The following is a 14,181-nucleotide window of genomic DNA, read 5'->3' as shown; positions in this document are numbered from 1 at the left end:
TGTATTCGCAGGGCCTGTCCATAGGGGATGGCCTCTTTGACGTGGTTAGGGTGGAAGCTGGAAAAGTGGAGCATCGTGAGGTTGTCCGTGGGCTTGCGGTAGAGTGAGGTGCTGAGGTGCCCGTCTTTGATGGAGATTCGTGTGTCCAAGAAAGAAACTGATTCTGAGGAGTAGTCCATGGTGAGCTTGATGGTGGGATGGAACTTGTTGATGTTATCGTGTAGTCTCTTTAGTGATTCCTTGCCGTGGGTCCATAGAAAGAAAATGTCGTCGATGTATCTGGTGTATAGTGTTGGTTGGAGGTCTTGTGCAGTGAAGAAGTCCTGCTCGAACTTGTGCATGAAAATGTTGGCGTATTGGGGTGCGAATTTGGTCCCCATGGCTGTTCCGTGTGTTTGGGTAAAGAACTGGTTATCGAAGGTGAAGACATTGTGATCCAGGATGAAGCGGATGAGTTGTAGGATGGCTTCCGGAGATTGGCTGTTGTTGGTGTTGAGTATTGATGCTGTCGCAGCGATGCCGTCATCGTGGGGGATACTGGTGTATAGTGCCGAGACGTCCATCGTGGTGAGAAGTGTTCCTGGTTCAACTGGTCCGTGGGTACTGAGTTTTTGTAGGAAGTCTGTAGTGTCGCGACAGAAGCTGGGGGTTCCCTGTACGATGGGTTTCAGGATGCCCTCGATGTATCCAGAGAGGTTCTCACACAGGGTTCCGTTGCCTGATACGATGGGACGTCCGGGTGTGTTGGTCTGCGGGTAACCGTCTGTAGTGTTCCTGGACAACCAGGAACACTACAGACGGTTACCCGCAGATCCGACCAAAGAACACACCCACCAGCTCAACAAACTGATCAAGACCTTCGATCCAGACCTTCAAAGCATCCTACGCATTCTCATCCCACGTAATCCCCGCGTGGGAGACTTCTCCTGCCTCCCAAAGATACACAAAGCCAACACACCCGGACGTCCCATCGTATCAGGCAACGGAACCCTGTGTGAGAACCTCTCTGGATACATCGAGGGCATCCTGAAACCCATCGTACAGGGAACCCCCAGCTTCTGTCGCGACACTACAGACTTCCTACAAAAACTCAGTACCCACGGACCAGTTGAACCAGGAACACTTCTCACCACGATGGACGTCTCGGCACTATACACCAGTATCCCCCACGATGACGGCATCGCTGCGACAGCATCAATACTCAACACCAACAACAGCCAATCTCCGGAAGCCATCCTACAACTCATCCGCTTCATCCTGGATCACAATGTCTTCACCTTCGATAACCAGTTCTTTACCCAAACACACGGAACAGCCATGGGGACCAAATTCGCACCCCAATACGCCAACATTTTCATGCACAAGTTCGAGCAGGACTTCTTCACTGCACAAGACCTCCAACCAACACTATACACCAGATACATCGACGACATTTTCTTTCTATGGACCCACGGCAAGGAATCACTAAAGAGACTACACGATAACATCAACAAGTTCCATCCCACCATCAAGCTCACCATGGACTACTCCTCAGAATCAGTTTCTTTCTTGGACACACGAATCTCCATCAAAGACGGGCACCTCAGCACCTCACTCTACCGCAAGCCCACGGACAACCTCACGATGCTCCACTTTTCCAGCTTCCACCCTAACCACGTCAAAGAGGCCATCCCCTATGGACAGGCCCTGCGAATACACAGGGTCTGCTCAGACGAGGAGGAACGCGATGGACACCTACAGACGCTGAAAGACGCCCTAGTAAGAACGGGATATGACGCTCGACTCATCGATCGACAGTTCCGACGGGCCACAGCAAAAAATCGCATAGACCTCCTCAGGAGACTAACACGGGATGCAACCAACAGAGTACCCTTTGTCGTCCAGTACTTCCCCGGAGCGGAGAAACTACGCCATGTTCTCCGCAGCCTTCAACATGTCATCAATGAGGACAAACACCTCGCTATGGCCATCCCCACACCTCCACTACTCGCCTTTAAACAGCCACCCAACCTCAAACAGACCATCGTTCGCAGCAAACTACCTAGCTTTCAAGAGAACAGCGTCCACGACGCCACACAACCCTGCCACGGTAACCTCTGCAAGACATGCCAGATCATCGACACAGATACCACCATCACACGAGAGGACACCACCCACCAGGTGCATGGTTCATACTCCTGTGACTCGGCCAACGTTGTCCACCTCATACGTTGCAGGAAAGGATGCCCCAGAGCATGGTACATTGGCGAGACCATGCAGACGCTGCGACAACGGATGAACGGACACCGCGCAACAATCGCCAAACAGGAGGGTTCCCTCCCAGTCGGGGAACACTTCAGCAGTCATGGACATTCATCCACCGACCTTCGGGTAAGCGTACTCCAAGGCGGCCTTCGAGACACACGACAACGCAAAATCGTCGAGCAGAAATTGATAGCCAAGTTCCGCACCCATGAGGACGGCCTCAACCGGGATCTTGGGTTCATGTCACGCTACACGTTACCCCACCAGCGAACAAATGTTATCTGTTTTTAATATAATGGGTCATTTGCTGGCTCTCTCTGCCTTCCGGATGTTTCTGCCTCTCTCTGTTTTTTTTCTCTGTTTTTTTTCCCTGTTTGTTTTTTTGTTGAATGTGTATTCGGGGGTTCTGCAGGTGACACCTCTCTGTCTGAACACGGTGATTGCCTTGGCAACGGGCAGTTGCAGGGGCAGTCTGTAAACACCATGTATTGTTCTATATGTATAAATGCGTAGGCTTCAAGGAGCTCTTGAAACATTTGCCTGAGGAAGGAGGAAATCTCCGAAAGCTTGTGAATTTAAAATAAAATTGCTGGACTATAACTTGGTGTTGTAAAATTGTTTTCAATCTTGATGACAAGTCTATTATGCGGCCCTTTATCAAACGCCTTTTGAAAGTCCATATACACCACATCAGCTGCATTGCCCTCATCGACCCTCTCTGTTACCTCATCAAAAAACTCTATCAAGTTAGTTAAACATGATTTGCTTTTAACAAATCATGCTGGCTTTCCCGAATCAATCCACACTTGTCCAAGTGACTGCTAATTCTGTCCCGGTTTATTTTTTCTAAAAGTTTCCCCACCACCAAGGTTAAACTGACTGGCCTATAGTTGCTGGGTTTATCCTTACACCCTTTTTTTAAGGATCCTCTGCAGGAAATATAGGCCCATTCTCCTCAATCTTTCCTCATAGGACAACCCTCATTCCAGGAATCAATCTAGTCTGTAGTATAATGTGATTCCCACAGTCTGTTACTGTAGACTGAGGTGATTCCCACAGTCTGTTACTGTAGACTGATGTGATTCCCACAGTCTGTTACTGTAGACTGATGTGATCCGCACAGTCTGTTACTGTCGACTGATGTGATTCCCACAGTCTGTTACTGTCGACTGATGTGTAGCAGGGGGTTGCTAGGTGGGGATTGAGGCAGGTTTCTCTTTTATTCCCTGTCCTACCCAATGCAGGGTGCTGCAGCCACTTGTAGCACTCCAACTGCTGCCCTGTCTGAGATCAGCTAACTCAGCATGGACTGGGGGGATTGAACCTGGGACCTTTCTGTAGCGCTGCCACTCCCTGAGCTGCTGGGCACTTGCTTTTGTTCCCTTAATGATTGCAAAGTAATTGTAACCTTCAATGGCACGGAGACAGTGTGTAATAGCTGGGCGAGGCAGCATTTATAAGGTGAAAGTGTCAGGTACTGCTTTAACTTGCAGAGCAAGAACCCTTAGCCTCTGGCATTTGATGCTCTGCTACTTCTGTTTTGAATCAAGGGAAGCAAAAACCGTCAGTCGGGTGTTGCTTTCATTTTTCTTTTAAGTCTGGAAGGTCATGGGTATTTTGCTGCGTAGAGTGCTTGAACTCTGTGCAACATCTGCCCACAGAGATGCAACTGATGTTGGAAACCTGGAGATGTGGGAAGTGCTGGGTCCAAACGCACATTCACCACTCTGCATTGGCACTCCTATACCCACCACTTCAGCCCTGCAGATAACTCAATCAAACCAAGATAGTGAAGTTTCAGGCCTTGAGAGGTTTTTTTTGCCAGAAGCTAAGCTTGATTTTCAGGCCTGAGTAGAGTAATTGTTAGACTTTTTTTTTTAACATAGTAAATCCACTCTTAAGGCCCAATCTGAACGCTAAAGTTAATTATCCACAATCGGGCCCATTGGAGTTGTTGCTTCATTACTGAGAACATTTCACCTATCTATATGACAAGGCGGAAAGTAGTTTATTATTGATTGTTATGCCGTTCCTGTTGTGATTGTTAATAACATAATATTGTTTTTATCAATAAAACCATTCTCTCCCTTCAGAAACAGGAAGTGCTGGACTTGCTCTCATCTATCCTGTATGAATGCGTTACTCAAGAGAAGCCAGAAATGCTGCCTACATATATGGCCATTGACCAGGTAAAATAGCTATCTTGTGGATTCTTAGGTTATTTTCACCATTTATTCCCCTTCTTGTCTCATCCATCTCTCCATGCCGCAAACTAACTTTGGTTGAGGAGACCAGCATGAAATCTATTCCCAGATTTCTTACCAATTTCACTTAGAACCATAGAAGTTTAAAGAACAGAAGAAAGCCATTCGACTCATCATGTCTGTGTCAGCTCTTTGCTACACCAATCCTTTACTATTTCCACTGCCACGTGCTCTGCCCTTCGCCCTGTAACTTCCTCAAATTCAAATATTTATCCAATTTCCTTTAAAAGATCCAATGGCCTCAAACAAAGGACATAATTGCTTTGGAGGCGGTTCAGAGAAGGTTCACTCGACTGATTCCTGGGATGAGGGGGTTATCTTATGAGGAAAGGTTGGACAAGTTGGGCCTGTATACAGTTTAGAAAAATCAGAGGTGATCTTATTGAAACATAAGATCCTGAGGGGACTGGAAGGGGTAGAGGCTGAGAGGATGTTTCCCCTTGTGGGAGAGACTAGAACTAGGTTTAAAAATAAGGGGTCTCCCATTTAAGACGGAGATGAGAGAAATTTTTTTCTGAGGGTCGTGAGTCAGAGAGCGGTGGAGGCAGGTCATTGAATATTTATAAGGCTGAGTTTGATAGATTCCTGATTAACAAGGGAGTCAAAGGTTACAGTAGGTAGATGGGAAAATAGGGTTGAGGTCACAATCAGGTCAGCCATGATCTTATCAAATGACAGAGCAGGCTCGAGGGGCCGAATGGCCTCCTCCTGCTCTTAATTCATATGTTCGTATGTAAACACTCCCTGTTAGACCATTTCACGTTCTCACTCTATGTAAAGAAATTTCTCCTGACCTCTTCTCACTCTCTTGGTGACAATTTTAAATTGGTGACTCCTTGACACTGACTACCCAATGAGGAAATAGTCTTTCCTCATTCTCCCAATCAAAACTCTTCATATTTTTAAAAGCCACTATTAAATCTCCTCTTGGCCTTCTCTGATCCAGTAGAAATAGTTCCAGTATCTCAAGTCTTTCCTCATAACATCCTTGGTGTCTTCCTGGTGAATCTGTGCTGTACATTCTCTTTATAGCTTTATTATCCTTTCTATAATAAAGTGCCCAAAATTGTGTGCACTACTCTTATCTGTGGCCTAAGCACTGTTGTTGTCCTCGAGAGGCTTATCCATAAGAGGACATTGCCTCCACCAGCATCTTCCAACCATTATGGTTGAGGGTTCTCGCTTGTGCCTCGTCAACAGTAATGTTCATGCTGTTAAGGAGCACTTTTATGTTGTCCTCCCATCTTGTTCTAGGTCTACCTTGTGGCCTCTTCTATGTTGATGGTGCTTTGGTGATGAATGCTCTGGCAGGGTCAGGTTCGGGGTGGCGCATGACGTGTCCACACCAGAGGAGTTGGTAACCAACCAACCAACCAACCAGAAACCTAAGCATTGCATTGTACAGATTTATCATTGCCTCTTCACTCTTCCACACAATGTCCCTATTGATAAATTCTATTGGCCTTTTCTATGGCTTCATCTACCTGCATTTGTGCTTTCAGGAAATTATATATTTGAACCCCAAACCTTTCTGTCTATCCACATCCTTCAGTGCCTTTCCATTGAGTACGTACTCCCGTTCCTTGTTTTTCCTCCACAGTGTAGTGCCTCCCTTCTTTACATTAAGTTGCACATGAAACCAGCCACTGGGGAGGTGCAGAAGGGTGAACCCGCAGAAACTCTCCCACTTTGTTGTGCTCAGCTTCTGTCGAGTGACTTCTCGTAATGGCCGAGATTAAAACCTGGAACTCGTATAGGATTTCAGCCATGAATCCACCTGTTCCCGTTCCCTGTCTCCATGCATTGAATCCACAGTGTACGGCGCTCTCCTATATGTGGGTATAGAGCACTCGTAATCCTGATACAGTCTGGGTACCACTAGTAACCCAGACCTTTGTTTCACCTGTGGCCATTGCTGTAGGGTTGCAGAGATGTTTCCGGAACCGACGTTCCCACAGTCTTTCTGTTGGTGCTCACAAAACACGAGCATAATAATTGCAATTAGGAAGTGTGGCTACCCCAGCATCCATCGCACATTTGAAAAGGTTCTCTTTAAACCACAGAACCTATGAATTTTAAAGAACCAAATAGAAATTTCCAAATAGAAAAAAAAATTTTCATTCACTAAATAGTTCAAAGATACGCTGCGCTGTATTTTCCTAAGTAATTTTTTTTTTTAAATTGCACTGCATTGTTGTCCAACTGAGGAAAAAAACGGATCAATTTAGCACCGTTTACTCTTCCCATTTCAGGCCGTGAGGAGATTAGAACGGAAAGAGATGTCTGAAACCTTCGAGCTGTGGCAGATAAAATTAGTGCAGCAGTTCTATAAATGTGTTTGTCTCCAGGATAAATTTAAAAACAGCAGCACTGGACTTCTCATCAACCCCGAGTTTCTCCTTGCCATGAAGAGCACGTTAGATAACACCCTGGATCAGTGGCTCCACGGTAAACAATTGCGGTAATTTTATGTTTAGATTGTCGATGGCCTCTTGTGCCGTTTCGGTTGGGGTGTGCGATTTTAAAGTTGAACCTGTACGTTTTATCTCAAAAATTATAACAGTTGAGTTAAATCCAATTTTAAAAACAAAAACAATTTGGATGGAAGGGAGACATTAATGGTATTGGAAGAAGAAAATTGAAAACCTTGCAATTTATGCGGCTGGTCCTCTTACAGACTGTTCTCGGGTTGTTTTTGTGGGGAGTTTTTTTTCCTATTCCCACTGAATGATTGGTAAAAGATGAGCAAAATCAGCTCCTCCAATGACTCCACAGGCTTCGGCGACAAGTAGCCTAGGAAGCTCTGACCTGAGTTAGTTGATCTTGGGCAAGACGGCTGCAGTACCCCCAGGTTAGGGAGGGGCGGTGGGGAGGGAAAAAAACAGCCATTGATCCCATTCCTAATCGTTATCCCAAAGCCCATGCTGGAAAGTGTGCATTTGTGGACATTAGTTAAGGCCTGGATTGGGCTCAGCAGTGGTACCCTCTCCACTGTCCAATTGCTTGCCAACGGCCAAGGGTGCAAGCAAGAATAATGGCCACTTGGACAAGGTACTGGAGGGTGACCAGCCTCATGAAACCTCATACCCCAGTCAAGGAGTCAACACCTTTGGGAGACATGGGGAGAAGAAGAAAAATGAATCCTATTAAGTAAACATTCTGTGGGGAGTCCTTGGACATGTATCATTGCAGTACATCCATCGCATTGAAATGAGTGAGCCATATTTTCGATTGCACAAAATGAATTAGAAGGGGAGGAAGAAACAGCAGCAAGGGTACATTAAGGTAAAACACACGAGAACTTGTACTCATCCTTTCACACGGGGCAGATAATGAAGTAAGAAGCAAAACCTCATTGTTTGGGCTTACCCGGAGACTCTTTTTGTTTTAGAATTCAATGAGGAACTGTAAATGTTCAGAGATAACTGCTACTGTTGTCTTTCCTGAGTGTCGGTCATACTGAGACAGGCATTGCCAGAACTAGTTGTTCAACAAGTGCAGTCTCCTCCTGATAATTCCAAGTCAAATGATCCAATAATTTTGAATTGAGCATCGTAAATAATGCAGCAAACTGAGAATTCAGAGCTCAAAAAAAGATTAACTACTCACTAATTCCAATTGAGTATTCCTGTAATGCATATGTACAATATTATTGCTGTTTTTCTATTAATTGTAAACACTAAAATTGTCCAACACTCAAATTCTTCAATTTTTCATGTCTTTTTCTAAGGTGCTAATCTCAGCAAGTCATGTGGTTTTAAAATAAACACTGCTCAATTTATAACCCCCAAATCTAAAACATCAGCCTGTGCCCTAACTATATTTGACCGGTGCTGATTTTATCATTTAAAAATCAAATAATTTTAAAATCAAAATATATATGAGATATAAGTTAAATAAATGTGCCGGTGTAATTAGAGTTTTATTTATGGTGACCCAGGCCCTGAACAAGGTGCGTGTAATCCTTCTCTATTTCGTTATAATTCTCTTTCCATTTTCTCCCCTCCGCTCTGAAGGCAGTGACTCATGACTCATGCTGAGATAAGGTTCCCTGGATGCTTCCAGCCCTCCAATACCTCATGTCAGGGGCCATTCTTCATGTGTGAGCCTACAGTAGGTGTTGGCATGCATTTTGACCTTGGAAAGCGCATCACAGCCATCCTCACTCGATGCCCATACATGCCGTTTCCAGCAGGGGTCGCTGGATAGCAATCGGGGATGGAGTGGGACCCCAGACTCTCTTTATTTATGCCATTCCTAAGCCCAAGGACATTGAGGCCAACCACAAATGCCTCATTCTCCTCAGCACAGTTATGGATCTTAGGACCTTCCTGATCTGTGTCTCACAATCAGAGGCCTAAAAATGACGGAGCAGAACAGTGTGGCTTCCTGGTGAAGATAATACACACAGATCCCTTGATGCTCAGTTGCTAAAGACAGCTTGTAGCCCAATCCTACAAACTAGAAGGTCCCAGATTCAATCCCAGGTCTGCTGAGTTTGCTGATATTCAGCTGGGTGGCAGTCGGTGTGCTACAATTAGTGTGGGTGCCCCCTGGGCCAGGGAGGAGGAAATCAGCCAGGCTCTCGCTCTTGGTCCCTGCTGGCAAACAAGCGTGTGTGGACTTCCGGCCGAGGACAGGATTGGGCTCGGCAATGATGTCCCTTACACTCAAATGACCTGCTAACACTTACTGCCTACGGTAAATGGACACGTGGGCTAGGTGGCGGAAGGCAACCGGTACCTGTTGAACTGTAAGCCAGGAAGGAGGGGGGAGAGCCATGGTTACTTGAAGTGTTAAAAGCAGAAGTGACAAACACAATTGAATGATTTTATCTGTCTGGTGTTCTCATGAATGTTATCTTTAACACAACTAGATAATGGAGCTAGATAATACTCCAATGCTGAGAGCCTATTCCTGTCTGATAAACAAATAAACCTTCTGCACTGCCTGCTTCTGCTATGACTGAGTCCAAACATATCAAAGTATTGTATTACTAACTGCAGTCTTTGTGTGTCATCAATGTGTAATTTGACTGCCTGCATAAAATATACAATGGCTTAACACAAGGAAGGGAATAATGTTTAGAATTATGTTTTTATAGGACCATGAGTTCAATTATCTGTATATGTTCTGAAGCAACTTGTTCATAATTAACTTAACTAATTTAGTGTGTTTGACCATCATAATTTTCCCAACAAACTGCAATATTTGTCAATTTTCGGTTTCAAAATTTTGTCCCTAGCCAAATTGGAATTATTCATGAGTTGGCCATTAAATTTTACAATGATTTGGGGCAGGCATTTTGAAGACAGTGGCAATGACATCATCAAGTATCACAACCTCTTCCCTCCGCCCAGCAGCAGCTATGTAACCCCAGCAGCACTTCCTGTCACCAGTCATTCTGCCGCCTATGACAGGAAGTAGGTTGTGCGGTATCTCACCAACACTTTTTACTTTGGCTTAGTAATTTTGGTTTGAGAGACCGGTTCTGACCCTCGGCATGAACTATGAAGGAAAGTTGAACTAAAAGTATTGTTCTGGTGGTCTCTGGCTGCAAGAAATGACCTTGGTACACTGCCTTCACTGTAAGCTAAGCGACCCAAACTGCTTTGGATGTGTGGCTAGCATTTTCCGCCTCAAAGGATGTGTCTCTTCCGTACCCTAATACTCCAGGTTAAAATGGTTATTTTCTCTGACTCCCCTCCTGAGACACTGGTTCTCGAGATTAGCAAGCAACTAAACACAATGATGTCGTCAGAGCACCCTACAACCCAGCAGGCAACTCCCGACTCCTATTGTGGAGATTTTTCTTTGATGTTGAAGCTGAAAATTGACGCGTTGTGGTTTGCTGGGAAAATTATTACAATGGTCAAACACAGTAAGTTCTCACTGCCACCACTGCTGCAAGCTCTCATCAGAAACAACACCTGGCAGTCCAAAGGACATGGCTAGTTGAGTTGGTTTGAGTCAGAGTGTGCCGAGGGTTGACTCCACAACATCGATTGTTGCCTCGTTCGGAAAGTATAGATGTCGAGAGGGAATAGGAAGAAATGAAAGCAGCGTCAAAAAGAAAGGTCTTTAAATAGCTTTTGAAGTGGGGGGGGGGGGGGGGGGAGATGACAAGGCTGGGTTAAGGTACTGGACGAGCAACCCAGAGGTCGTGGGTTCAAATCCCACCGTGGGCAAGTCGCAAAATTGAATTAAATAAATCTGGTAATTTGCGGGCTGGTGCCAGAAAAAATTATCTTGAAAACTGCTGGATTGATCTAAGAACCCAACTGGTTCACTAATATCCTTCAGGGAAGGAAACCTGCCACGCCTGCCTGGTCTGGCCCACATGTTGCTCCAACCCCGCAATATGCGGCTGACTCTTGATGTCCTCTGACAAGACCGAGCCACCCAATCAGTTTTAAAAACAACGGTTCAAGAAGGAGCCCCAATATCCACTGTTCAGAGCAACTCGGAATGGGTAATAAATTGCCAGCCTCATCCAATAAAAAATAAAAAGAGGTAAGGTGAGAGGTCAGGAGCAAAATGGCGGAAGCACCTGTTAGAAATGAGAGAGCAGAGAATGGGAAGTAGGCTGGTGTTAGAAACATCAGTTCATTGGGGGGAGACAAACGTTGGTGTATCAGAACTGTCTTTACAAGACTGACAAATGGAGATCATGTGATGCTCACAATAAACACATCAATAATCAGTTACAGAAAGTCCACTGTATACTTGTGAATTAAAATGATCAAAATGCTTGTGTCTTTTTCCTCCCCAACCTCCTCTTCTAGCATCGGGCGATGTGCTGTTACATTCCTACCTAAGTAGTCAGCCTGTGGACGAATCACAAATCAGTATGCTGGCTTGTTTCTTAGTTTATCATTCTGTCCCTACACTCCAGCAAATAGCAGCAACAGGAATTGAAGGTAAGGGTGAAACTTTATCCCAAGTCTGATCTGGAACACACTGCCTGAAAGGGAAGCAGATTCAACAGTAACTTTCAAAAAGGGAATTGGATAAATACTTGAAGGGGAAAAATTTGCAGGGCTACGGGGAAAGAGCAGGGGAATGGGACTAATTGGATTTCAAAGAGCCATCACAGGAGCGATGGGCCGAATGGTCTCCTTTTGTGCTCTATGATTCTAAGTCCCTTGTTATTTGCAGAACATGGATTGTGTGATGCAAGATTGAAAAACTATTAGGAAATCAACTATAAAATGAAACTGCAAATTTAAAAAAAAAGAAAATACTGGAAATCAGTATTAGATCTGTCAGCACTTGGAGAGAGAAGTACTTCAACATTTCAAGTAGAGGCCCTTCATCAGAACTGTGGGATCGACTAACGGAATCTTCTAATGAAGGGTCTCTACCCAAAACATTACTAACTTGCCTTCTCTTTTCAGCTACCCATGGACCTGCACATCCTCATTTATTCCCATTACCTTGGAGACCTAATCTAAGAATAATAAGCATAAGACCTAATCGAAGAATAATAAGAATAAGACCTAATCTAAGAATAATAAGAATAAGACCTAATCTAAGAATAATTCCTTAAAAATAAAAGCCACTGGTTGTATGTTTGTAAGTATTTTACAACTCTGAGCTGGGCAGCTACCTCCAGGAGGTATCTGTCGATGTGGCTGAGCCGGATCTTTGGCGTTTGAGAGCCTGTCATTCGGGTCAGTTCCACAGGTGTCCATCCACCTCTCCAAGGATAACGCTCCGCATACTCCCTAACTGCGCTGGCCCCCTCGATGGGATTGGCTGCTTCAAGGATTATCTTTTCAAAATCTGTTCACCACCACCTTCTCAAGGGCAATTAGGGATGGGCAATAAATGCTGGCATTGCCAGCGACGCCCACATCCCATGAACAAATTTTTTAAAAATGGGGATGGGGGAGCATTCGTTGCTGTGGCACTGACCAATTCCCACCAGTGTCCCTGACCCGTGTATAATTCAGCCCCTCTGATCTTTAAGGAGTTCCTCTCTATATATCTGCTTAGGTCTGTTTCCCTTTGGGTACTTTCGTCCATCTTATTTATCCGTCCACCAACACCAAAATTATCAGATTAACTGATCATTTATCTTATCACTGTTTGTGGGACCTTTCTGGTTGCCGTGTTTCCCTACAATACAACAGTGACTGCACCTTAGATGTACTTCATTGGCTGTGAAGTGCTTTAGGATATCCTGAGGTCTTGAAAGGTACCATAGGCGAAAGAACCAAAGGCAACGTGAGGAAAAACTTTTTTACGCAGAGTAGTTATGATCTGGAATACATTGCCTGAAAGGGTGTTGGAAGCAGATTCAATCGTGGCTTTCAAAAAGGAATTGGATAAATATTTGAAGGGAAAATATTTTCAGGGCTACGGGGGAATGGGACTAACTGGTTACTCTTACAAAGAGCCGGCACAGGCTCGATGGGCCGAATGGCCTCTTTCTGTGCTGTAATGATTCTATATAAATCAAGTTCTCTATTTAAAAAAATTCACATTAGACATATTGCAGATGACTGTTCCGGTCATTGTGGAAAATAATGTTAAGAGCGAACAAATTTGCATTTATATAGCACTGTATCACATTGTCAGGACATTTCAAATTGCTTCACAACCAATTACTTTTGTAGACAAATAACGCAGCTAATTATACACAGCAAGGTCCCGCAAACAGCAAATGAAATCCACAACTATTTATTCATTCCTTGATGATGGTGGCTGAGGAAGGAGTGTTGGCCAGGACACTAGGAGAACTCCCTGCTCTTCTCCGAATAGCGCCGTGGAATCTTTTAGGTTCACCTAAACAATGAGCAGACATGGTTTTGGTTTGAGACCTCATCTGAAAGACGTCTCTCTGCACTTCATTCATGTGTCCCCCTGTTAAATGCAGTATCCCATCAGATTTTAGATTGCAGTGTCTAACTCTGTGCACTTTGGGATGACCTGAAACAGCTGAATTTCCTGTTTTCACATGCACTGTACTTGTGTTTTATTCTTTAGGTACTGCAAGTTTTTCCGAACTCCTGCTGAAATTCAGCCGGCTACATTTACCAGTGCAGGCGCTGCTGAGGTTAGCTCCAGTGATTCTCGGTCGTCCCCAAGCAATGTTGATTTGATAGTCACCTGTGCTTACTAAGGCTCCAGATCCAGTAGGACCATCGTCAGATTCTTTCTACTGTCCAGTAATGGAATGGATTCTGTGCCAATAAAATTTTTTTTTAAAAACATACAAGATTGTTAATGTCCTAAAGCATGTTAGCAAACACTGTAAATCCCACCAGTCGTTGCTGTGCATTTCCATCAGGTCTTAGATGTGTATCTGTTAACTGAAGATGAACTGAATGTGAATAAAAACATCTACTTTTTCAGTTGGATGTGTTTTCTTTTGTAAAATTTGCTTTAGGAACATATAAAAATGACGGATATAAAAAGACCATCTGGTCCATCAAACGTGTCCTACGCTGTCACGGTGTAACTTATACACACCATGACTCCCCCTCTCTTTACCCCCCTGCAGCCACCCAGCTACACAATTTCCTGGGAGAGACAAAAAAAAGAGTAAACCCCTATGTTATTTTGGGTGGGGGAGGGGAGCTCCAGGCAATTCCTCTCTGACTCCCGAAGTTCAGGAGACCACGGTGACTTGGAGACAATCCCCCCAATACCCCACCTACATTTTGTA

The 14,181-nt window shown here is 44.6% G+C and overlaps 1 protein-coding gene across 2 annotated transcripts in view; it reads left to right on the top strand.

The window, feature by feature from the left end:
- The window catches only part of anapc1 (anaphase promoting complex subunit 1), a 168,698-nt gene extending 154,831 nt beyond the window's left edge, over nucleotides 1–13,867 (top strand). For both annotated transcript variants that reach the window (XM_067985100.1, XM_067985099.1), the window contains exons 45-48: nucleotides 4,338–4,433; nucleotides 6,761–6,956; nucleotides 11,294–11,428; nucleotides 13,500–13,867. In XM_067985100.1, the coding sequence (XP_067841201.1) occupies nucleotides 4,338–4,433; nucleotides 6,761–6,956; nucleotides 11,294–11,428; nucleotides 13,500–13,615 (543 nt within the window). In that variant the 3' untranslated portion in view covers nucleotides 13,616–13,867. The remainder of the gene's footprint in view (nucleotides 1–4,337; nucleotides 4,434–6,760; nucleotides 6,957–11,293; nucleotides 11,429–13,499) is intronic.
- Nucleotides 13,868–14,181: the final 314 nt, after the last annotated feature.

The sequence above is a fragment of the Heptranchias perlo genome, chromosome 5 (assembly GCF_035084215.1).
Source record: "Heptranchias perlo isolate sHepPer1 chromosome 5, sHepPer1.hap1, whole genome shotgun sequence".
Classification (NCBI taxonomy): domain Eukaryota; kingdom Metazoa; phylum Chordata; class Chondrichthyes; order Hexanchiformes; family Hexanchidae; genus Heptranchias; species Heptranchias perlo.
The sequence above is the reverse complement of the archived record's forward strand: the minus strand, read 5'-3'. Positions and strand labels throughout refer to the sequence as shown.